Raw genomic sequence first — 27561 nt, forward strand, 5'->3', positions numbered from 1 at the left:
GCCGATACAACTTATTGCGCTATATTCAAAGTTTTCTCAAGTCATATATTATCTTTGTGTGAGGAACAGACAAAGTCTAAAGTAGGCCTCTCAGTAGGCTGTTAACTTGCGAACGGATCACCGAGTCACTGAGTTCAGATCTCAGATTCATGAATTAATTGTTTGTCCAGTTTGTGAACCAGCTCAACCAGTTCACTGAAAAGAAAAGGCTCAAAAAATCTATGATCTTACACTGATTATGCCTAATAAATGTGTAATGTTGTATAAAATGACTTTTATCAATTAAATCAATGAATTCGCTGTAGGTCTGACATTTCACTAGAAGATCAAGTTAACCCTTAAATGCATGACTGTTTCGCCAATCATTCTTACATATTCGGGTCTTTATCGACCCAGATCTATATCTAACACGGAAGGATCTCTACCTGTCGCGATAATATAAAACTCCTCTGATATTAGAGTAACAATTACAGAAGAATAGGGCTTGAAAGGGTTCAGTTTGAGCAGATGTTTTATGCCATCATCACTGTCCTCGTCAGAGCTCATTTCCCAGTAAATTCAGCAAATAATGGGCTAGTTTTATGTTTGAGGTCACGAATATGAGCCCATTCGCGATCTCAAACGTATTCTCAGAACTATATAATTTTCAACATCTTCAAAATCAATATTTAGATTGCTAACAGCTTCACCAGGTTCATCCTGTAACAGTTACAGTCATATTTGATTGCGTTCAGTACTTGTTCTGCAGTAAACTGCTGAGCCATTTCATGTTTCTCTTATTATTTCATTTCCTGTTGAATGAGTCGTCACTTTAGCATTGTGTATCAAACATTGCCATCTTGTGGAATAAAGATGAATTGCACTTATTCCGTCATCTAAGATTCAATTATTGTTGTGCAGAAAAAATATACGTACACTCATACACACCTCGGGTCGTTTGCGACCCTATACAATTTTTACAAATAATGAATACAAAATTAGGCATTCTTTATAATTTTATGATTTTTTTCTTGTTATATTCTTTATAATGAATTGATTGAGGAATACCAAGAAGGTTGATGTCTAATTTAAAAAAAAATGAATGAGGAGGAGGATAGTGAATGACGTCCCGAGTCACTAAAGACCCAAGGTATGCATTTAAGGGTTAACTAAAAAAGTAAATGAAACCTGTGCAAGGATGAATTGTTCACAATACGATCAATGACATGTATTTAGTAAATATACAGTGAAGTTTCATGCCGCCTTGAAATTTAAAGGTGCGTTCTAGCCATGTCGTACTGTAATTACAAAATTTCAACTTGTAAAAAGCATTCACGTCCTCATAGAACTGGTAATTTCAACGTGAAAGCTGGGAATTTTCTGAGAGCTCCTACTTGTTTCACGTGACCGCTGTACATTTAGGTGTTGATAATGTTGCTTAAAAAAAAGCATAATTCCCAGTCCGACGATGTGAACAGCTCAGAGTAAAATGTCACGTTGTCGTCTCGAAATTACGGTAGTTAAAACATAGTGAACGCAGCATATGTCTGATTCTCTCACAAAGCCATCACATGGCTTTGGGACATCACAAGTCATATGCTGTGGCAGATTACCCAATGGGCATTATGGGCGTGGGCCCAGCGGCAAGCGAGGGGAAGAACTTTTTTTTTTCCTTTTCTTTCTTTACATTTTCAATATTGGCGTGTTAAAGGATTAGTTCACTTTAAAATGAAAAGTACACCAAGCTTTATTCACCATCAAGCCATCCTAGGTGTAAATGACTTTCTTCTTTCTGATGAACACAACCGGAGTTATATATCCTTACACGTCCAAGCTTTATAATGGCAGTGAATGGAGGCAACGAGTTTGAAGCTCAAGAAAGTGCATCCATCATAAATTAACTCCACATGGCTCCGGGGGGTTAATAAGCAAAACGATAGATTTATAAGGAAAATAACCATATTTAACAAGTTAAGAAGTAAAATATCTAGCTTCCACCAGACCACCCTCTGTATTCAACTTATGAAAAAAGTGTAACTAACGTAGCGTAAGCATTTTGAACTTTCTTCGTAAGTTGAATACTGAAGGCGGTCTGGAAGAAGCTAGATATTTTACTTTTATAACTTGTTAAATATGGATATTTTTCTAACACAAATGCATCGCTTCACTTCAGAAGGCCTTTATTAACCCCCTGGAGCCATATGGAGTACGTTTATAATAGCTGGATGCACATTCTTGATCTTCATACTCGTTGGTCCCATTCACTGCCATTATAAAGCTTGGACGCGTAAAGATATTTATTAACATAACTCCGATTGTGTTCATCAGAAAGAAGAAAGTCATATACACCTAGGATGGCTTAAAGCGGAACTCAGTAAGATTTGCGAAGCTCCCCCTACAGTTTCCTTCAGTGAATCACACTGTGATAAATACTCCAAGCGCAGCTCTGGACTACAACGATCACCAGCGCAGTAGTTTTGCAAATACAGTACAAGAAAGAGGAGGTGGGTAATTTTCGAAATTGTCATAATATATACATTGTTTTTGAATTACCGTAAAGCATTTTGTCACTCTCGCGTGAACGTGAACATGAGGCGAGATTGTGTCGGGTTGATTCAGCTCAACTTGCAAGTGCTGTTTTCTGGCGTAGACGTGCCAGAGGGGGTTAGTGCTCGCCTCAAACACACCACTACAAGTCAATTAACCATCGTAAGGACTTAGAAAACTATTTATGAAGGTAAAAAAAGTTACTTAGCTCTGCTTTAAGTGTGAGTAAATCTTGGGGTAATTTAAAGTGAACTAATCCTTTAATGCCACACAAGATTAAAAAAGACGCGGACCACTCAACGTGTGCAGTGACATAGTCCATAGGGAGTATGGCTCATGAAAGCTTTTGACGCAATCAACTCGAGTCCCTTTTCCTATCACATATCAGATCGGAATGGCATTTATTTTCAATAAAAATGAAAAAAAAAAAAAAAAAAATTGAAAAGTGGAAATAAAGTGCCTAACGACTGTTTAATAATAAAGTATTTATTGTATAGGGTTAGGAGTAGGTGTAGGGAGGGCTTTATTGTTCCAATAAGGTGGCATCCATTTAATCATTTTAATATAGTAATTTACACTATACTATTATTACATCCTGTTAATGTACAACAATACTGAGGTGCAAATGGTATCTGGCACTATTTATGAGTATAAATAGCATCTAACAACTACTGTATTTGCACTTATTGTAAAGGACTGCTACTTTTATATAGTGTAAATAGAATATATCACTATTTTCACTTAGTGTAAATAGCATCTATTGCTAAGAAAATAAGCTATTTTCACTTAATGATCTAAACAGAATGATTGGATAATTGGTATATTATAATTGGATAATTGGATAATTGGTATATTATCATTATAATAATGATAATTGGTCAAGGCCTAGAAGACATTGTGCCCAGGGGCCTCTGAATTCTGGTTTTTCTTGGTCATTTTTGGAGCTTGACAGGCATGGCTCACTATGAACTGTCTTTGGAATAGCATGATGGTGAATAACAATGTCAAAAGTTTAATTTTTGGGTTAACTACTCCTTTAATCATGACTGTAAAAAAAAAAAAAACAACACATGGTTGTGTAACACTTCTGGCAAACTTTGAGAAGAAATAAACAGGGCAGGGCATCCTAGGACAACCGTTGATCAGACCGCTACAGCAATGGACAGAGAGATAAGCAGCTGTGTGTGGAATCACGCAAACCACTCCTTCCTTTCCCTCTCCTTCCTTCCCTCAGTGTCTCCCACTCCGAAAGCGCAGTTCCCTGAGTTAGCCGCATGTTTATACATATAATTCAAATGCTGTCAAGTATCTCCAAAACATCTTGTCAGTATTGATCATTCTCATTGACTAACATACGTATCACCCCTATCTAGGTGACCGACCACCCCAAGCGCGCAAAACAAGAGACAAACACAGAACATTGGTGAATTATTGTATAAGGGCTTCATGAGGTTCAGACTAGTTGACAGACCAGTCACTGTTGCATTTACTCTGTCAGCTGAGTTTAGCATGTGTTGTTAAGTGAGTAGACAACAAAACAGAGTGAGCAGAAGTGCAAAAGAGTGAGGGGGTGCTCACAGGACTTTCAAAAACAGCTGGCTGGAACACACTGGAGAAAGGAACAGAATGCAGGGGTCTTGACACTTTTTGTTTTTTATTCATCAAGCTGTCTTAAAAATGTAACGATTATGGAGCAAGACGCTAAAAAGACATGAGATGTGATGCAATTGTAAGTGCGTCTTTTCAATTTAAAATGTTGCTGCTAGTGTCTCCAAATGTATTTTCATAAAACATTGCAAATGTATACACACATATATATATATATATATATATATATATATATATATATATATATATATATATATATATATATACACACACATATATATATAGGGCTGTCGATTTAAAACGTTAATTAGATTGATTAATCACAGTGAAAAATTGCATTTAACGCACTCGCCCCGCCCCCAGACCTAAGTAGGTCATCTGACATTTCATACATTTGTTATTTTAGACAGTTGTTTGTTTTTACTCAGTTTTGCCAGTGAAAATATAAAGCCAGAGCAGAACTGCAGTGCCGTTTCATTTCTGAATCCGCGTTTTAAACAAATTCAATCGACCATTCATAAAAAGACCCATTTACTTCGCTCCTGAATGAATCAACCGTTTGAACGAATTGAATGAATGAATGACTCAGTGACTTAATCATTAAGACATTTACCGCCACCTACTGCCAGTTTTTGTTTCTTATTTAGAATATAATTTAATTAAAAAATAATTTCAGATTTCCATATTGATTTAAAATAAATAAAACATGAAAGGTATAGTTCACCCCAAAAAAAAAAAAAAGATTCAGTAATCATTTACTCAACCTCATGGTCTAAAATTTAAATAAAATAAAATATACATTTCTGAAGCTACTTTTTGTAATGTCTATTTGATGCTTTACACAATGATGACTTTAAATTATCTTTTGTGGGTAATTTCTCAGCCAAATTTAAATTAATTAATTTAAATGTAATTAATTAGAATAAAAATGTAATTAATTAGAATAAACATTTTAATCGCTCAACAGCCATAATATATATATATATATATATATATACATACAGTACAGTCCAAAAGTTTGGAACCACTAAGATTTTTAATGTTTTTAAAAGAAGTTTCGTCTGCTCACCAAGGCTACATTTATTTAATTAAAAATACAGTAAAAAACAGCAATATTGTGAAATATTATTACAATTTAAAATAACTGTATACTATTTAAATATATTTGACAAAGTAATTTATTCCTGTGATGCAAAGCTGAATTTTCAGCATCGTTACTCCAGTCTTCAGTGTCACATGATCCTTCAGAAATCATTCTAATATGCTGATTTGCTGCTCAATAAACATTTATGATTATTTTCAATGTTGAAAACAGTTGTGTACTTTTTTTTTCAGGATTCCTTGATGAATAGAAAGTTCAAAAGAACAGCATTTATCTGAAATACAAAGCTTCTGTAGCATTATACACTACCGTTCAAAAGTTTGGGGTCAGTAAGAATTTTTATTTTTATTTTTTTGAAAAGAAATTAAAGAAATGAATACTTTTATTCAGCAAGGATGCATTAAATCAATCAAAAGTGGCAGTAAAGACATTTATAATGTTACAAAAGATTAGATTTCAGATAAACACTGTTCTTTTGAACTTTCTATTCATCAAATAATCCTGAACAAAAATATTGTACACAAATATTTTGTACAATTGTACACATTAAATGTTTCTTGAGCAGCAGATCAGCATATTAGAATGATTTCTGAAGGATCATGTGACACTGAAGACTGGAGTAATGATGCTGAAAATTCAGCTTTGCATCACAGGAATAAATTACTTTGTGAAATATATTCAAATAGAAAACAGTTATTTTAAATTGTAATAATATTTCACAATATTACTGTTTTTACTGTATTTTTAATTAAATAAATGTAGCCTTGGTGAGCAGACGAAACTTCTTTTAAAAGCATTAAAAATCTTAGTGGATCCAAACTTTTGGACTGTATTGTATATATATATATATATATATATATATATATATATATATATATATATAGACTATATATATATATAATATATATATATATATATATATATATATAGACTATATATATATATATATATATATATATATATATATATATATATATATATATATAGACTATATATATTCCAAATATAAAAAGATTTTCAAAGATTTTCAAAACATCAGCAAGAAATGGTTTACTTGTAAATGTCTGCTTATATAAAGATGGAATAAACTGTGAACATCTGTCATCTGCTTTAAAAAAAATATATAGCTCTGTAAATTAATAAAACATTCGTAATCAAATATAATGTCAAACAAAGATTTACTCACAGTATTGGATCCTTGTGCGTACAGCTGCAACAGGAACACTGTAGATCTTCTCTAGATAATTTCTGACATCAAACTTGGTCATTCTTGAAGAAAATTGAAACGGATAGAGGTTCAGAGTTGCCATGGAGAAAGAGAACAAAATATGAAACTCTATGGCTTTCTAAAGTTCAATTCTAGAATGCACATCATATGGAAACATTTAATACAAAGATTCCCAATCTTTTTAAGATACAAAATTCTTGTGACCCCATAACCCCACACTACCCCACCTCTGCATCTCTGGTGACTGCAAGGTTGCGAACCCCTAGTTTAACTTTAAATGTTCTGTTATTCCAAGGACTGAAATGACATGAAATGCATTAAAAAGTGGCAAATTACGTTGCATCTCTCATGACCTCAAGGATGAGAAGCCCTAGTTTAAGTTTGAAACGTTCTGTTTTCCGAGGACTAAAATGGCGTGAAACGCAATTTGTGACATGTTTTCATTTCATGAACAAACAAAACAAAATTGTATCAATATGATTTCAGTTACCAAAAATCCCAACAAGAACCATTCAGAAAATATGACGCTGGAGCTAACAGGCAGAACATACTGAACTGCTTTGAAAAACAAGGATGTTTGTCCACACGTCACTCCATGTAATAAGCACCAATTTTTTTTTTTGTTAAGGAGAGGGTTTCCAAGAAACCCAACAAACAGATGCTCCTTCGGAAAGAGTATCATAAGCACGTCTCTTAGAGTCAGCACCAGGGTATGATGCCCAGATTTCAATGAAGTGGAGTGGAGTTTTGGCCACGTAATTTATGTGAGAGAGGAGAAGTGCACAAGCGCACATTTGTCTGTGTGAAAGTAAGAGAGAGGCAGTTCCTAGAAAGCAGAGCACTCGAGCCATAGTGAGATGAATAGTTAGTAGACCCAAGTGCTCTCTGAGATCTTGGAGTGGAGAATCTGAGATCTTTTTCAATTTTGCCCCCCTGGTGACCTCCACCACACTGCCAACAGAAAGGACCTTCCCTATCCATTTCTATTGCTGTATAGGGCTGGAGCGATTTAAGGTCTGATGTTACACCCTACATCTCCTACATGAGCAGCACAGCTCAATGTGTCTGGAAAATGCAGTCTAAACACTAGGCCACCCCCCTTTTTCTTTGATAATTTCTTGTAATTGTTCTACTTCATCTATCATATAAAGCAGTTTCCCAAACTGGGGATATAATGTTTTCTGAAATAGAAAGCTTTTGTAACATTATAAACTACCATTTAAAGGTTTGGGGTCAATCTTTTTTTTTTTTTTTTTTGAAAGAAATTATTAAGGAAAGATGCATTAAATTGATCAAAAGTGACAGTAAAGACATGTATAATGTTACAAAAGATTCTATTTCAGATAAATGCTGTTCTTTTGAACTTTCTATTCATCAAAGAATCCTGAAAAAAAAATGTACACAACTCTTTTAATAACTTAATACATACTTTAAACATTAATAATAATAATAATAATAATAAATATTTCATAAGCAGCAAATCAGCATATTAGAATGATTTCTGAAGGATCATGTGACACTGAAGACTGGAGTAACGATGCTGAAAATGAAGCTTTGATCACAGGAATAAATAACTTTTTAAAATATATTCAAATAAAAAAAAGGTTATTTTTAAATTATAATAATATTTCACAATATTACTGTTTGTTTTAGGGCTGTTCAATGATTAATCGTGATAAATCGTGTCCAAAATAAAAGTCTGTGTTAATGTATTATATTTGTGTGTTTTGTGCATAATTATATATATGAACATATACAAGAAAAATATGTTATATTTATGTATCAAATATTTATACTTAAAAATTACATAGATATGTAACTATTTATATTTATACATGCATGCATATATTTCTTAATGTATGTGTGTATTTTATATATACATAATTATAAACAAAACGCACATTACGTGTAAACAGACTTTTATTTTATTAAATCATTGAACAGCCCTAGTTTATTTTGTATTTTTAATCAAATGAATGCAGCCTTTGTGAGAATAAGAGACTTCTTTTTTCTTTTAAAGACATTAAAAATCTTAGCGATCCCAAACTTTTGAATTTGAACTTTTGAATTTCTTACAAATACAATCAAAATAAAAATCCCTCATATAAATGCAAAATTGTGAAGACAGTGACATGCCATTTAATTATAGTTTTAATAAATCACTTAAACTTTTAGTCTATTTGGATGAAGTTTATTAGTTCTACTCCACAGAATCAATTAAATGAAGCACTGGGCAACAAGGTCATGACCTTCAGCAGATGTAAACAGTGTCTTGTGCCGTTGTGGCTTATCTTTTGTAGCACTGACATCTTATAAAGATAGAGACCTCCTTGTTGTTCAATCCTCTCCTCCTACTGTGAGTTTGAGCTGCGCCCCACCCTTCACACATAAACAGTCCACGCTCATCCCTAAACATGTGCGCTCACACCGCCCATTTCAAAGGCTTTCCAAGTAGGTGACTCAGAGGTAGCGGGACAAAACACTCCAAATTTTGAGGAAATCCAAAAAAAGGGGGATCTTTTGTTAGCTGGTGACCTCTAGGTTACATTCACACCACTGGGACTATAAAGGCAGCAAGAGAGCGAACAAATAGCTTTAATGAACTAAGAAAAGATCATTAAAATTTAATTATCTAAAAGAAAAAGTAAATAAAAAGATAAAAGATCAAATGTTGATGATGGATCAAATACTTAAAAGGCACATGGGATGGTAAATAAACAAGGTTAAACAAATCCTGCAAGTACAAATACTTTGTAAAGAGGCCCTCTTTCACAAAAACAAGTGCTTTGAAATTCTTTGGCTCTGATAATCACTATGCAAACCAGGTTGGTTTCAAGCAAAACAACTCCTTGCCAAAGTGGAGGGTATCTTTGAAAAGTAGAAAGTGAAGAGGGGGTGTCTTTAATGTTTTAATGATACCTCTGTTGCTTTGTCTACTTTCATACTGTTTGCAATGGGACTGTGTCAAACGCAGCTCTAGAGGAGACAAAACAGTTCTTGATGTCCAACGAGGCAGCAGTGCTTACAAAACAAGAAAAAAAACCCTCTTCCTTTGATAGCACAGGCAAAGAAATGTTTAGATTCAGGTGACAAGGATGCCTGGTGCAGATTAAGACGCTTAAGATCACAAAACAGTCTGTAAAAACAAAGCAGTAAGAGCAGGTAAATAACAAAAAAACTTCCCTTGAGCACTTGCGCAAGTGATAACATATAGCCCAATTACAAACGTGTGTGGTTTGGAACACATACTGGCGGAATAATAACTGAGGAACGAGGCTCCACCGTCACTGCCTTAGATGTACGCCCAGAGGTTCTACAGAAAACAAAGCAGACTTTGTCCTCTTTTCTTGTGTGGACTCCGATTAGACCCATTATTAACAGTCTGACTGCCTGTTTCGTATTACACCGCAGCAATGCAATAATTACGGCTGTATTTTTAGTGACGTTTAACAAACGTCATCAATAAAGGGCACGAGATGTTGGATTTTAAGTAGGTGAAAGAGCTGTAAACAAATCTGAGAGAGTCAGGGAGCACCGAGGCATCATCGGCCATGCAACCGCACACGGAAACGTCATCCCAGGTTTTGTTACGAAATGCTGTGTTGCATCTAACCGGCCTGCAATTATAGTTAAGCATCACTTAAGATGCTTTAATTCTTTGTGATCATCATGCGCAATAAGATTCCCACTCTGCAATTTACAGTGTCAGAATGAAATACATTAGTGGGATTTGTCTGCCATCTAGTGGAACGTAATACAACTACATCACTGTCGATTCTGGAATTTTGTTACATAATATTAAAGGGGTAATGAATTGAGAAATCCAATTCTTCTTGATCTTTTGACATGTAAGAGGTAACTGTACTGTAAAAAACATCCTGTAAGTCCTTCCTAGTTAGTTCAAAAACAGCTTTCATTGAAACCAAACTCCGAAGACGACTCGTTTCGGATTTTTTCACATTGACGCAATAGTGCGACGTAAGACCGCCTCTGCAGAATCGAATCAACGCCTACTTCTACATCATCAGATCCGTGGCTTTGCCCACTGCCGTATTAGTGAGATGAGAGATACAGGATCACTCGACTAGAAATAACATCACCTTCCAAAAGGATCGTAATGCTAGGAAAGTGCTTGTTTATTTTCAACTATGTGAATGTCTCAGTATTTGTTTGTTTGGTACATTTCACTGTAGATTCTTTCGGCGCAGGCTTTCGAACGTTCCCTTTATAATCGCTTGAGCTGTCAATCAAACAGCGTGAGTTTATCAGTGACTGAGTTCTGGACTTTCGGCAAAACTCCTGTTATAATGAATGAATGACGCTGTCTACACTCTTATTTACCTCATGTTTGAACTGTTATTTATGATGAAAGCATTCATGAGAGTGCAGAAATTGAGTTGCAGTAATGACCCAGGTGAAAAAAAAAATGTGCTTTTAATATACTATGTATACTAATATACTCTGTATTTAAAAAATTTATTTAGATACCACTTATAGTACATTTGAACCCATAGTGTACTACAAGTGGTAGCTAAATATATATAAAAAATGTATTTAGATACCATATAATGTATTGAAGTGATACTGCTGATTGCCATGAATATAGCCATTGCTACTGATATGGCATTAAACCATGAATAAATGTTAAATGTATTTAGATACCACTTATAGTACATTTGAACCCATAGTGTGCTACAAGTGGTAGCAAAATATATGTTTTAAATACAGAGATAGTATATTAAAAGCACATTTTAGTTCATATTTCATGCTGTCTCAAAATAGCACAGTTGAGTACACTTAGATATTCTTAAGATGATCTTAAGAAGTACTAAAGAAGAATTTTTAGTATATTAAGTACAAAATTAGTGCACGAAAATAGAGCACTTTAAGTATATTATAGAAATGTACTTTTTTTTTCACCTGGGGAGATCACAGCATTCATGCGCTCAACAGACTGTCTGTCATCGGGATACATGCTCATCACTGCAACCTTTCATATGTCACTGGAGTACGTCTAAATATATTCCACATGTAATAATTTCATATGCAAAGATGTTAGCCAATCACAGCAGTGGGTGTTTACATTGAAGTCTCACAGCAGACATGCCCCAGACAGAGTGTTTAAATGAAATGGCTAAAATCAGTGGAGAAAATGGCCATTTATTTCTCAATTTTGACAATTTTTTATGTAAAAATCATACTAGCATTATAAGTGCACCTCAGGAAACACTAATAAATAATAGCATTTAAAAAGAAGTTCATGATCCCTTTAATGCATCAACTAGGCTAATTAAAAACACAATAGTGACAGTTGGTTTTATTGAAGTAAGTGACATGAAATACTTACTCCATAGGAATGCGAAACTGTACTGTATCAGGTGGCTGTTCTTTGCCTGGTCTGACCAGGGTCAGGTTGAAGGTGGGTCGGAATATTCTCAGCTGTGGGTTACCCAGCTGGTATAAAGGGTATCTGAAGAAATGACAGAAGAGAAATTACACAAATTACATGAAAATATATATATATTGAAGTCTTAGAACAGTAGTATATATATATATATATATATATATATATATATATATATATATATATATATATATATATACTACCGTTCTAAAGTTTGGGTTCTAAAGTTTTAAAGTTTTTAAAATATTAAAAGATATTTTTTGTCTGCTCACCAAGATTGCATTTATTTAATTAAAAATACAGTAAAAACAGTAATATTGTGAAATATTATTACAATTTAAAATAACTGTTTTCTATTGGAATATAATATAAAATGTAATTTATTTCTGTGTTGGAAAAGCTGAACTTTCAGCATCATTTCTCCAGTCTTCAGTGTCACATGATCCTTCAGAAATCATTTTAATATGATGATTTGCTGCTCAAGAAACATGTATTATTATTATCAATGTTGAAAACAGTTGTGTACTTTTTTTTTTTTCAGGATTCCTTGATGAATAGAAAGTTCAAAAGTTTGGGGTCAGTAAGAATTTTTATTTTTATTTTTTTGAGAAGAATTGAAAGAAATTAATATTTTTTTCAGCAAGGACGCATTAAATCAATCAAAAGTGACAGTAAAGACATTTAAAATGTAACAAAAGATTATATTTCAAATAAATGCTGTTCTTTTGAACTTTCTATTCATCAAACAATCCTGAAAAAAAAATATTGTACACAAATATTTTGTACATCTGTACACAATAAATGTTTCTTGAGCATCAGATCAGCATATTAGAATGATTTCTGAAGGATCATGTGACACTGAAGACTGGAGTAATGATGCTGAAAATTCAGCTTTGCCAACACAAGAATAAATTACATTTTAAAATATTTTCAAATAGAAAACAGTTATTTTAAATTGTAATAATATTTCACAATATTACTGATTTTACTGTATTTTTAATTAAATAAATGCAGCCTTGGTGAGCAGACTAAACTTCTTTTAAAGACATAAAAAATCTTACCGATCCCAAACTTTTGAACGGTAGTGTGTATATATATATATATATATATATATATATATATATATATATATATTTTTTTTTTTTTTTTTTTTTTTTTTTTTTTTAAGATATTGTGTTCAAAATTCTTATACCGTGTCCAAAATATTATGTCATTACCCTGTTATGTCCCAAAACATGATATTGTCATGTTTCACAAGCATAGTATTATTACCATGGTACACGCCACAAAACATGGTAATACCATGGCACCATGGAAGTGCTCTGTAAATCTACACAGGTACACATTATGTAATTTTACTGTGTTTTATACATAAAATATCAGTTTAGATGTACACCATTAGATAAAATAAACAAACTTACAATATTCGTTTCGCCATGTCCTGTAAATGTCCTAAATGTCTACAAACACATGTACTGTTTTGATTTTATTTTCATGTGCTCAAGGTCCTCGAGCACTGCTGTGCTGTGAAGACTGCGATGACAAGAGTCTGAAAATGTTCAAAATAAAAGCCCTGTTATTTTAAACACCGTTTCAATGCTCTCGTTTATAGATTGAACAATGCTGGTAAATAAACAACTGTGGAGTATTGTAATAGATAATAGAGGATAAAATAAATACATGTTTAATATCTATTTCAAACTGTGGATTGTGGTTATGAAAATAAGGACAAAAGTCAGAGTAGTTTTAAAATAAATGTCCGTTTATATTTTCTTTAAAAAATATATATGCTGTTGGAACTTTTATTTTGATTGAAATGTCAAGACGTCATCGTTTGACCGTTCTCTGTTTCTTCATGTCTTTTTTCTATTTCCGCCTTATAATGAAAGTTTCCTTAGACATTTAATATATTTCCAGAATCATGTAATATTTTTGTACATATCTATATAGAGATGCGTTCAAAATGTTCAAATTGTTTATTGGAATTGCACTTTTAAAAGTATTTTGGTTGTGTATAATTTGGTGTCTGTCCCCGACTGGAGATGTCCCTGGAAATGTCCCTGTTTTACAGCCAGTTCAAAACACCCCGAAAACACTGCAAAGAGCCCGACCAACATGCTGTTTAGCCGAGCAATCGTGTAGCGATTATTTTCACCAACAGAGGGGGCTGCAAACTACACTGATTACTTGATCATGCGCCTATTAATGTTTTTTATACTGTTTTTATATACTATTTAAAGGGTTAGTTCACCCAAAAATGAAAATAATGTCATTTCTTACTCCCCCTCATGTCGTTCCACACCCGTAAGACCTTCGTTCATCTTCAGAACAACAAATTAAGATATTTTTGATGAAATCCGATGGCTCAGTGAGGCCTCCATAGCCAGCAATGACATTTCCTCTCTCACGATCCATAAAGGTACTAAAAACATATTTAAATCAGTTCAGTGGTTCTACCTTTATATTATAAAGTGTCGAGAATATTTTTTGTGTGCCAAAAAAACAAAACAAAATAACAAATTTTTAACAATATCTAGTGATGGCCGATTTCAAAACACTGCGCGTTATGAATCTTTTGAGTCGAATCAGTGATTCGGATCACAAATCAAACCGTCAAACTGCTGAAATCATGTGATTTTGGAGCTCCGAACCACTGATTCGATTCGTAAAGCTCCGCAGCTTCATGAAGCAGTGTTTTGAAATCGGCCCCTATAGATATTGTTAAAAAGTAGTTTTTTGTTTTGTTTTTTTGCACAAAAAAATATTCTCATCGCTTTATAATATTAAGGTAGAATCACTGTACTCACATGAACTGATTTAAATATGTTTTTAGTACCTTTATGGATCTTGAGAGAGGAAGTACCATTGCTGTCTGCAGGCCTCACGGAGCCACTGGATTTAAAAAAAAATATCTTAATTTGTGTTCCGAAGATGTCTTATGGGTGTAGAACGACATGAGGGTGAGTAATAAATTACATTATTTTCATTTTTGGATGAACTAACCCTTTAACAGGCTTTGAACTGGGTGAATAAATAATGAATAAATGCTAAAAGATAATCAGCTAAACAATTTCATTTGCAACAATTACTTTTGAGGAAAGCACGTAGCTTACTTTGTGCTCAAATCGAGGCTATACAAAATAATGGATGGGTCATTCCTACAGTTTGTTGGACTTTATGTCCCCGTTAAACAATGCTGCATATTTTATATAGGCCTAAAATGTTAAGCAACTTTCAAGCCAGATGGTTTTCTAGATGTAATCTACCTCATTAACACAAATTCAAAGGACCTAAGAATATTTTTTTTAAGAACGTTACAGACAAATGTCATGGTTTTTTTCAACTGCTATTTAAAAAAAAAAAAATTACATATATACAGTATGGCTGAGAGCCGTGCAATATTTTATTGATAACAGCACTCCTACCTTTTCACCATTTGTATCACTCCGCTTGAAGCGAGCAAATCCTCCGTAATTTTTGCAAATACTACACTTGTTCTACACTTGTTAGTTTTTAGAGTTTTTTAGCTGAGAATGTAGTTGTTTAGACGTTTTTGGAGGTGCGAGCCCCAGGCCGTCAGCGGGCGTTCAGTGCTCATGTACCCGCCGAGAACAGCTTCATCTCAGCCAGTGCTTCTGGGATTTGCCGCTGTGTCTTATAGTGGTTAAACATGTGATATAACTCATTTTGGGTACATAAAACAGGCAATCTTTGGTCTTATTACTTGTTCCAGAGCTAATGAAACTGTGCTATGTTAAATTTGATCATTTAATATTAAGGCTATATTTAACTTACATCCTCTATAGCATAGCATATTGGCCACAGGAAATATAAGACAAAGACTCTTCTCCACTCTTCAAATACATAAAACATTAGCCTTTATAGATATAGTGTTTCTTGAGCAAAAAAATAATAAATAAATTATATGTCATTTTATATTTTGGTTGTTAACAAACCTTTCCTTTGGTATCTTCATTTTAAAGGTGCCCTCGAATGAAAAATTTAATTTATCTTGACATAGTTGAATAACAAGAGTTCAGTACATGGAAAAGACATACAGTGAGTCTCAAACTCCATTGCTTCCTCTTTCTTATGTAAATCTCATTTGTTTAAAAGACTTCCGGAAAACACGTGGATCTCAACATAACACTGACTGTTACGTAACAGTCGGGATCATCAATATGTACGCCCCCAATATTTGCATATGCCAGCCCATGTTCGAGCATTAGACAAGGAAAGGCAGTATTAACGTCTGGATCTGTGCACAGACTAGGTAAGCAAGCAAGAACAATAGCGAAAAATGGCAGATGGAGCAATAATAACTGACATGATCCATGATAACATGATATTTTCTTTCTAAATGTTTCGTTAACATGTTGCTAATGTACTGTTAAATGTGGTTAAAGTTACCATCGTTTCTTACTGTATTCACAGAGACCAGAGCCGTCGCTATTTTCATTTTTAAACACTTGCAGTCTGTATAATTCATAAACACAACTTGATTCTTTATAAATCTCTCCAACAGTGTAGCATTAGCCGTTAGCCACAGAGCATAGCCTCAAACTCATAGAGAATCAAATGTAAACATCAAACTAAATAGTTTACTCACATGATTCGATGTATGCACACAGCATGCATGACGAACATCTTGTAAAGATCCATTTGAGGGTTATATTAGCTGTGTGAACTTTGTAAATGCGCTGTAATATAGTTGAGAGCTCGTGTGGCAGGGAGCACGCGATTTAAAGGGGCGGTGTGCTGAAAAAATCAGTGTATAGTTAATGATAGGCAGTTAAAAAAATTAATTAAAAAAAATCTATGGGGTATTTTGAGCTGAAACTTCACAGACACATTCAGGGGACACCTTAGACTTATATTACATCTTGTGAAAAAGCATTCTTGGGCACCTTTAAAGGCCCATTATGGTTCAATCCCAGAGATATGGGGATCTCAATGTGGCTACATGATTAAATTGTTAAATTGTACACATTTTCAGCGGTCAAAAACCAAATGTGGGTAACTTTCCATACAGCTGATACTTTTTTTCCTTAAAGAGGAATGTCTGAAGAACAAACAATGTTGAAACTAGAAATAAATCTTGTATCCTCACAACAGAACTGAGTTCCAAAAACATTCTTTTTCCAAAGTTTGCATTCATGTAACTCGAGAAGTGTTAAAGATATCACAATATCCTTTTAGATTCTGGTTCTTAAGAAACTTTTATTATGGTATCTTAATTTTAAAGGCCCCATTTTGTTCATTCCCTTTGGGGATCTCAATGCAAATTGTTGAATTTTACCCATTTTCAATGGTTGAAAACCAAATGTGGGTGACTTTTCAAACAACTGATACTTATTGTATTTAAAGAGGAATGTTTGAAGAACATAATTTATCTTTTTTATTTAATTTCATAGATTTACACAGATTAACAAGTGATATTTTGGTCACTGAATTAGAAAATATCCCCAGTTTCAAAGTGTTTCCAATTTAAATTTGGTCACCTTAGTTTAAAATGCCACATTTAAAACGTTATTAATATTTACAACACGAAGAAGACTTCTCCAACAGGTCAATAAATGAGTGTCAGTGGTGTAAATCCCCTTTTCTGACAAAAGAGGGAAACCTTTCCACACTACAATGATCTGCAAACCTGAACCAACATTGACTCAAATTTCTATGGGTGTTATAATAACTGTCTCCTAACAAGTACACTTGTCAAAGCCTAACATTCCTCACTGTTATTATGGCAGGATCATTTTCACCCCAACCTGTAATTTCACATCTAGTTCTTTCATTTGTTTTATGGGACCTTTATTGATCAAAAATCTTCTTTCCAGCAGAGACAAACATTACCTGGTCCTCAATATCATTATTTATCAAGTACCTGAGTGAGATTAGAAAGAGCTCTTGGGTTTAAGACAGTTGGCTGAGGCTCTTGTAATTGAATCACAGCCCAAGAGCTCCTTGTCAAGGTGCCAATGTTTAGCAAAGGGTGGGCTCGGGTGGGTTAGAGGAGACATACTCATGCAACTTGACTCCTCTCAACCTTCAAGCAAAGGTCTGTTCACACACTGTTTTCCAATGCTGCCATTTATAGATTGGACCAAGTAGTTTGTTTGTGACTGAAACTGATGCCTGTTCTGCGGTGGGGTAAAATATAAAATGATTATTTCTCATGGTTAGCTTTATTATTTATAAGGACTTGATCAGATTACTACTATAAATCAAAGTACTTATAATATTAGACTCACTGCTAATTTGCTCTTTAGAAAAGATCAGTCAATTGATTCAGTAATGTATTGATTCATAAATGATGTCCACACTTTTTATTTTTAATTTAAAAAAAAAGTGTAAAACGATTGTAAATTAATTAGTAAATGACTAGAAATCAATTCTAAACTAATCAGTTCTGTATCACTGCACTGCCACCATCACACAGTTCAACAGAATTCTATTACAAAAGTAGTAAAATAGTCATTTATTCGCATGGAAAATTGGTCAAGGCAATCAGAATGGAAATTTGTTTAGCAAGATAAAATATGTGGACCAAAAAAATAAATAAAAAAATAAAGATTGGGGTTAACTGTGGTGGAGACGCCAGGAGTGCAGGCGCGAGAAAAGCTATGGAAAGTTTCCCAGCTTGGGTTATATTAAATATCCAAAGGGAAATTGTAAATTGAAGATCCAGACAGGAAGATGGAAAAGTCTTTTCGCTTAAAGTGAATACTTGTGCTTGTAAAGGTCTGTAGGTTTTTTTTTTTTTTTTTTTCTTTTGTCAAACAGCATTTTATATTTCCTTGAGGGACTGCCATGCCACTCATATTTTCCGTTATTGCATTGACTGGGATATTATGTTACATGAATGTACATGAAAAAGATCTGCAACTGTAAAATTCAAGGTGGTCCAAAACATTCCAGAAGACTTGCTCCATAAGAATAGAAGAGATGGATGTATGTGCAGATGCAAAGTTGAGCGCTCTGACTCTTTCAATAATTTAATATTGCACTCTTTCTTTGTGACTTTATTGTCTCTCTGTTTTAATGACATACAGTGGGGTTAAAATAAATCTCTGAACACATTGAAAATCTTAATTATTTATTTATTGCCCTTTTGCACTTGAACAAATAAAAATATATTTGAATAAATAAATAAATAAATTCAATGAAGAAAAAAAATAAAATAATTGTTCTGCCGATAATATCATTTAAAGTGAAAAAAGTTGTATTATTTATTTGTTTATTTTAATTTAATTTATTTTATTTTTTATTTATTTAAGTGCAAAAGAGGAAAATAAATAAATAAATATAAAAAATGTTCTGTTGATATAATTTAAAATGTTGTATTATTTAATTGAACTGTTATTTATTATTTATTTAGGTTACACTTTATTTTTAGGTGAAGTAGTAAAATTGTACTTACTCAAATAAGTACTAAGTAATATTAATTAACTACATGTACTTACTATAGAGTTACGTTAGGATATGGTTTAGGGTTAGTTACTTATAATTATGCAGTGTATAATACATGTAGTAGCCTAACGTGTAACTACGTCACCTTAAAATGTTACCTTTATTTAAGAGGTAAAAATAAATAAATAAATAATGAAACAAAGTAATTTTTCTGCTGAAAATATCTTAAAATGTGATGGTCTCTGGCCTTTGGACCAGACTGTACAAATTTACCAATCAAAATTTTGTCATTCACTGAATCATTTATTATATATACTACCGTTTATTTTTCACGCTTCATGCTCACAGTCTGTGGAAAGCAGAGCCAGCCACCAATCATTCAAGTTGTTATTTATAGCACTTCTCAACGGAGTCATATAGTTGATGTGTAAATTGAGACTCTTCCTTTGGACATGGCCCCAAAGCACGCTCAACTCTGACCCTGAGCCAAGGCCACTGTAAAGTTGAACTTGGCATATAGTCACACACACAGAACACACATACATCCACAGACAAGTGAAGAAGATGCAACTGGCAACCCTTTGCTGCCATTCTGGAATAACTTTCTATGTCCAAATCTCAACATTAATCAAAATAAATAAGGCTAATGGGTGAAAGGAAAACGGGGGCAGCCAGTAGTCAGCTGATAGGTGAAGCTGTCTAGTGGTTATGTGATTATTGGAGAAGACTGAACAGCCAAGGTGAGGTTCCCACAGCCTTATCCAATGACCACAGCCCTGCCAGCAGAATCCTGAGGTGCAAAAGGGCTGACTTACAGAATCTGAGCCAGTCGCAACTAATCTTCAAGGCATTTAGGCTATTGGCCTCTTCGACACATCGGTGCTTTACTATGAGAAGTCCTTTCCCTTGCTCTGGGAAAGCTGGGGATAGATAGATAGATAGATAGATAGATAGATAGATAGATAGATAGATAGATAGATAGATAGATAGATAGATAGATAGATAGATAGATAGATAGATAGATAGATAGATAGATAGATAGATAGATAGATAGATAGATAGATAGATAGATAGATAGATGTGTTAAGTCCCTCAATACGGTTTAAAATGTACAAACCCGATTCCAAAAAAGTTGGGGCACTGTACAAATTGTGAATAAAAAAGGAATGCAATAATTTACAAATCTCATAAACTTTTATTCACAATAGAATATAGATAACATATCAAATGTTGAAAGTGAGACATTTTGAAATGTCATGCCAAATATTGGCTCATTTTGGATTTCATGAGAGCTACACATTCCAAAAAAGTTGGGACAGGTAGCAATAAGAGGCTGGAAAAGTTAAATGTACATATAAGGAACAGCTGGAGGACCAATTTGCAACTTATTAGGTCAATTGGCAACATGATTGGGTATAAAAAGAGCCTCTCAGAGTGGCAGTGTCTCTCAGAAGTCAAGATGGGCAAAGGATCACCAATTCCCTCAATGCTGCGGCGAAAAATAGTGGAGCAATATCAGAAAGGAGTTTCTCAGAGAAAAACTGCAAAGAGTTTGAAGTTATCATCATCTACAGTGCATAATATCATCCAAAGATTCAGAGAATCTGGAACAATCTCTGTGCGTAAGGGTCAAGGCCGGAAAACCATACTGGATGCCCATGATTTTCGGGCCCTTAGACGGCACTGCATCACATACAAGAATGCTACTGTAATGGAAATCACAACATGGGCTCAGGAATACTTCCAGAAAACACAATCCACTGTGCCATTCGCTGTTGCCGGCTAAAACTCTATAGGTCAAAAAAGAAGCCATATCTAAACATGATCCAGAAACACAGGCATTTTCTCTGGGCCAAGGCTCGTTTAAAATAGACTGTGGCAAAGTGGAAAACTGTTCTGTGTCAGACAAATCAAAATTTGAAGTTCTTTTTGGAAAACTAGGACACCATGTCATCCGGACTAAAGAGGACAAGGACAACCCAAGTTGTTATCAGCGCTCAGTTCAGAAGCCTGCATCTCTGATGTTCCTGAGTTCATTGAGCTTACACATCTGGAAAGGCACCATCAATGCTGAAAGGTATATCCAAGTTCTAAAACAACATATGCTCCCATCCAGACGTCGTCTCTTTCAGGGAAGACCTTGCATTTTCCAACATGACTATGCCAGGCCACATACTGCATCAATTACAACATCATGGCTGCGTAGAAGAAGGATCCGAGTACTGAAATGGCCAGCCTGCAGTCCAGATCTTACACCCATAGAAAACATTTGGCGCATCATAAAGAGGAAGATGCGACAAAGAAGACCTAAGACAGTTGAGCAACTAGAAGCCTGTATTAGACAAGAATGGGACAACATTCCTATTCCTAAACTTGAGCAACTTGTCTCCTCAGTCCCCAGACGTTTGCAGACTGTTATAAAAAGAAGAGGGGATGCCACACAGTGGTAAACATGGCCTTGTCCCAACTTTTTTGAGATTTGTTGATGCCATGAAATTTAAAATCAACTTATTTTTCCCTTAAAATGATACATTTTCTCAGTTTAAACATTTGATATGTCATCTATGTTGTATTCTGAATAAAATATTGAAATTTGAAACTTCCACATCATTGCATTCTGTTTTTATTCACAATTTGTACAGTGTCCCAACTTTTTTGGAATCGGGTTTGTACCTTATGATGTGGTTTGAGAGAATGCGCACAGTGAACAGAGTTGGAATCGAGACAAAAGGTCCTATTTGTTGTTTGTTTGTTTGTCCAGTAGGCCATTATATTCAGTATTATATCATGGCGAGCAAACAGTTTAGATCGAGTGGGGACACAAACAATCTTTGTGTTAGCTGCATGGGAGTGGAGCGCATGGTCAGCTCTTGAGGGGGCTGGCTGTGCTCACTACGAGAGTCTTCCACCGAGAACGTTCCGCTCCCATCTGGCCCTCTTTGATGAGAACAGCCAGGTTCACTTGGACGAATGATTCCTGCCTAGCAAAGCTCAACCTCAATGTCAGGGCTGTAAGAACTGTAAGAACGGATGACAAGTTAACAGGCTAGCAAAATGCGATGTCAGATTAATGTGATATTAGACAATATCAGATATATGGTGATGAGTAAGTTATATTTAGCAATATAAACAACATGGTATGATAGTAAATAGAGATTCAAAACAAAGATATACAGACCTACAAATGCATACCACTCAGCAGCGAGGCACAGTGGGTATTTCGTTTCCCATAGCATCGACATCAGACGCAGTGTGGAGTTCCCTTGAAAGGGAAAGGCTGCTTTTTTTCTGGGCATCCTTTATAGCTTCCACTATAAAGTCTTGTCTATTGTTCTAAAGTGTAATTAACAATGAGTCGTGTATATGCATATGTATTAATCATATTTGTTATTCAGATCTATTCAGATATTTATTTTAACTGGTTTTAAATGGTTTTATTTAAAAACTGAGTTGTGGTGATTTTGATGTTGCATATTAAATTATGTACTAGGCTTTTTTTTTTAGCAGAATTATTCACATTTATTGGCCAAGTTACATTTGGTGGTACATTACACGTGGTGTGCTCCAAATAAACAAGCCATATATTCACAACAAACATTTCACAAAATATCAATTATTTGCACATACAAGTTGTAAAAAAAAATGGGTGAGCAAATAATCCATATTACAAAAATAAAACAACACAAATATTACAAAATGAAAAGTGAAAAGTGTATAAATCACTTGTTTTTCTAAAGTAACACTGTCCAACAGCGACACCTGCAGGTAAAGTTACAGCAGGAGTCTGCATCTCTCTTGCCTCCCCTGAGCCCACTGAGTTTAAACAGATCCCCTAAAGCATGTGGTGGGTTTGTTGGGGGTAACTGAGAATAAATGGGGGAAAGACACGTGAGAGGAGGCAATGCTTCCATCTTGCTTTGACTGGATATGGTTGGTTCATGCGATAAATCCTGTGCAATAAAAATACTAACTTTATGAGATATTTACTTGGTTTATTAAACAGAACTATCATAACATTGTTAATGTAAACCGTATTAGAATAAAATAGAATTGTATTTGTTTTTTTTTGTTTTTTTTTGATGAGTAAAAAAGTCCTCAACACACACACACACACAGTCTTTGTCTAGCCTTGTCTAGAGAAGAGGACCCACTTACCTGGATATATACCTGTGAGAATGATCCCCCATGCTGTATCTTCGATATCCACACCAAGTCATTGCCGTGTCAACCTCCAAGTCATCTCCTTGTCTCTGTGTCTTCTCCTGGTGATCCCCTCTGTGCTCCTTGTCTCATCTGCTCCCTGTGTTTGTGCTCCACTCTCCACCTACAACAGATAACTTGAATCTTATCAGTCTATTTGGTGACTCCACAATCTGCCATCTAAGTCACTACTCACCTGCCTTCTGTTTATCCTGCTGTTGGTTCAATAAACTCACCATTGTGTTCTCCAGTTCTGCCTCTTCCATCCCTGTATCTGTGTATACCCTGACAGAAGGCCAGACCCAAACCAGAATTAACCCTGCAGAATTTTCCAGTCACTCCCCTGAAGACATTCTCCTCACCTTTGCACAGGATGGCCGTCACCTGGAAGACTATGTGGAGAAGTACGTGGAACGATGAAGTCTTGTTGTCCTGAGTGGACTGGACAACCACCTATTCCAACTGTTACTAACGGGAGTTAACACTGCCGCACTGGCACAATACAAGGACTATGTACTGTGATCGAGTGGCTCACCATTCATTGTCAGCGAGATGGAAGAAGAGGACATCACCATTCAGCTGCAACCTCCTCAGCCCACGACCACCATCCAGTCATGATCGATCCTCATTCCAGTGACCCAACCCACCTTGGACCTCTTCCCTAGTCCTTCCCCACACCTCCTTACATCAGCTGCAGAGCCAGAGCCAGTGCCTATGCTTGCCAAGAACCCAAAGCTAGAGCCTACTGCAGACCCAGGTCCAAAGCCAACCGAGTCAGTCCAGTTGTGTGAGTCAGCCCAAATGTCCATCCAGGAGCTTGAACCTGAGCCATTGTCCATCCAAGAGCCTGAAACTGCTATCCAAATACCATTGGACATTGAGCATGAGCACACTGCACACACAGAGCCAGAGCCTGCTACCGTTGGTCCCGTTCAATCTCCTCACTCCTTTGTCAAGTCAAGTCACTTTCATTTATATAATGCTTGTCCAGCCTAAGTTAGTCCAGTACTGATTCATTTCTCACCCAGCCTCCCACTGGGCAAAACACAATGCTCTGCACTTCACCTTCAAGCTCCTTGGCCCCGCCTTCGCTGGTCCAGTCAAGACATCCTCCTCTGTCCTGGCTCCCCAGCTAAGCCTTGGGCTTTCCGTATACCAGCACTACCTAAGTGCTTGATGCTCCACCATGGTCCGTTATCCCTCAGGCTCGTTCCTCCGGCTTCGCCTTGGTCAGGCGTCACCCTGGTTGATGTCGTGGTCAGGCATCACTTCTGCCCTCCAGCTACACCTCTTCCCTCCACCCCTCCAGCTCCACCATTGTCCTCACTCCCACTGGCTACGACCCGGTCTCGTGAGCCCCGTCTCCATTTCGGCCCCGCAAGCCTGCGGTTCCGCCTTGCCCCTCCACTCCAGCGGTGTCACTCTGGGTCTTCTTCTACTCAGTTCCACCTGGATCTCCACCTCTCCCGGCTCCACTTCAGTCAGTCGTGATCCTGGCTCCTCCATCCATCGGTTCTGCCGTGGGCATTCATCCTATTGGGTCTGCTTTGGGTCACTCCATGGTCCCTTTCTCCTTCATCTCTTCCCTCCACTCCCCCATGGACTGTTATGCGAGTCCCCCCTGTCACAGCATCAGGAGTACAGGAGGGGGGAGTACTGTCACAGAAGCTGTATACTGTATCTTCGTTATCCATGCCAAGTCATCTCCGTGTCTTCTCCTAGTGATCTCTTCTGTGCTTCTTATCTTGGCTGTTCCGTGTTGTTATGGTAGTGCAGGGAAGAGGAAGCGAGGATCTAGTTGCAGCAGTTTATTCAACAAACAGATTTGCATAAGCTTTACAAAACACATGTAAAGTCAACAACTGACAAAAGCAACTGAAACACAGGGGTATATATAAAAGAGACTAACAAGACACAGGTGCACGTAATCAATAACCATGGAAATTAACAAGGGAAACTACAGAAAAAGAGGTAAACAGGAACTTAACATAGGACACTGGAACAATAGGAACAGAAAACACACTTCAAAATAAGAGTCACAGAACACAAAAAACAGGGAAATCTTGACACCTGTGTGTGCTCCAATCTCCGCCTGCAACAGATAAGATTCAAGTTATCATTCTGTTTGGTCACACCGTGATATGCCATCCATGTCAATAGTCACGTGCCTTGTGTTTATCCTGCTATTGGTTCAATAAAGTCACCATTGTGTATGCTTATATTCATGTCCCTGTGTATGTGTATACCCTGACACTCTTTTTGACTTAATTTATAATACTATATATATATATATACACACATTAAAATTGCACTTCATACAGACATTTATTTCAATACACATCTTATTTAATGAAAGCCAGTTTCTGAATTAAAATTACTAAAAGATAGTAAAAATGTTGACATACAGTAACTATGCCTGTAAGTTTAGCATGATCTTTTATTAATATATATATATATTTTTTTTTTAAGTTGTTTTGTTTGTTTATATTTTGCCCACTAAATTCAGTGTGATGAAATCGATATGCATGTGGCAAGACATACTGTAAACAGAGAAGACTCAATTAGAAATATGATTTTTTTTTTTTAAAGAATATTGATTTTAATTTGCATTTATCTACTATCTTTTGTGTATACACTCAAGAAGTAATTCCAATAATTATTACTTAATGGTTACACCTCTTGACATTTTAATATCATTAAATAAAATGGTATCAGTGTTTTTGAATTAAACCAACATGGAGAGTAGCCTACATTTTTATTTGTCATTGCGTCATACATAGAATGCACAAAATACGACAAACACACACAATATTATATACAGGATATACAATATATAGAAACACAAGTGTACGGTACACATACGGTGCAATGCACAAGTGGAGTGCAACTGTATTGAGGATAATAAAATAAAACATAATACTGATTAAACATTAATGTATTTTCCGCTTTCCAATGGACCAAAAGTTTTCGAGTAATACTTGGTGCACCTGCTTAAACGGTTACAGGACGCTAAATCATTGTGCGCACGGTTGATGCGTGTTTCTTGCGCATATGCATATGTGAGTCAATCACTCTGCAGGCGCGTCTCCAAATTCCAAGCGCGTGCACTCAGATAGTGAGAATGGGTGATTCACCACACACTGCGCTCTGTCCGGCCCCTGACCGGGGGCCCCGGTAATCGCAAAGCTTGCCTAATCACTTTCTCTTTTACCTTCCTGAAGAAGCTGTATGGAGTTACGTCACACCAGCGCGCAAAAGTGCAGGCCAAGCAAATAAGCTGCTGAGGAGCTATTTGTAGGCATTGCTGCCAAACCCGGGTAAGGCTGCTCACTCTTCTGCGATCAATGCTTTAAACTTGCTATTGCACTAGAAGCAGCATGCATTACATTTCTGATTTATTCTGGAATGATTCTGTTTGGAGAACTTGACCTGGATCCGTTGATGACCGGCGGCCGATGCGCGCAACGACGCAATTAGATCTCATTCACGCGTTACCGTGAAGGACCGGGACATGATGACGATTCTGCATGTTTTAGCAGAAAGATTGTTACTTTTTATCATAACTTTCGATTAAATTTTTTTTTTCTGAAATCACCATGCCACACACTCGCAACAGGAACCCAAGTCCAATCCCAGAGGTGACATGGGACACGGGGTTGAAAGAGATGAACGAGACCTGGAAGGGGGCTATTGCTTGCTTGGGAGTTGCTATCTTTTTTGTCATGACAATTGGGATCATTTATTGGCAAGTTGTGGATCAGCCCAACAAGAACTGGATCCTGAAGGGGAGCTTTAGTGGGCTTATTTGGGAGAGACGGACGCAAACTCTGGTCATACAGACACTGACTGAGGACAAGACTTTTGCAGAGATAGACGTGGAGAACGTGGGGAACACTGATATTGAGGTTCCGTTCGTGAGGAACATGTGCTGGCTTAACAAAACCGAGTTCTGCTACACTTGGGATTCGGTCGCAGAGGTGAGGATATCTTTGGAATCAGAGGAGGACTCAGATACTGAGTGTTACAGTGTAACCTGGACTCCAATTCACTGCCATGTGGATCTTAAGGTAAAATACCATTAGA

At 35.8% G+C, this 27561-nt stretch overlaps 2 protein-coding genes across 3 annotated transcripts in view; one reads left to right on the forward strand and one right to left on the reverse strand.

Moving 5' to 3' along the window:
* mrpl23 (mitochondrial ribosomal protein L23) overlaps nucleotides 1-13448 on the reverse strand; it is a 32349-nt gene extending 18901 nt beyond the window's left edge. Inside the window, exons 1-3 of the mRNA XM_048158460.1 lie at nucleotides 13290-13448; nucleotides 11812-11934; nucleotides 6423-6505 (exon numbers count right to left, since the gene is read on the reverse strand). Of these exons, the coding sequence (XP_048014417.1) occupies nucleotides 6423-6505; nucleotides 11812-11934; nucleotides 13290-13306 (223 nt within the window). The 5' untranslated portion in view covers nucleotides 13307-13448. The remainder of the gene's footprint in view (nucleotides 1-6422; nucleotides 6506-11811; nucleotides 11935-13289) is intronic.
* Nucleotides 13449-26526: 13078 nt separating this feature from the next.
* si:ch211-236l14.4 (SITS-binding protein) overlaps nucleotides 26527-27561 on the forward strand; it is a 48296-nt gene continuing 47261 nt past the window's right edge. Inside the window, exon 1 of one of the 2 annotated variants that reach the window (XM_048158736.1) lies at nucleotides 26527-27545. In XM_048158736.1, the coding sequence (XP_048014693.1) occupies nucleotides 27075-27545 (471 nt within the window). In that variant the 5' untranslated portion in view covers nucleotides 26527-27074. The remainder of the gene's footprint in view (nucleotides 27546-27561) is intronic. The other variant, XM_048158735.1, reaches the window with a different exon arrangement.

This window comes from Megalobrama amblycephala, linkage group LG15 (assembly GCF_018812025.1).
Source record: "Megalobrama amblycephala isolate DHTTF-2021 linkage group LG15, ASM1881202v1, whole genome shotgun sequence".
NCBI classification, from domain to species: Eukaryota; Metazoa; Chordata; class Actinopteri; order Cypriniformes; family Xenocyprididae; genus Megalobrama; species Megalobrama amblycephala.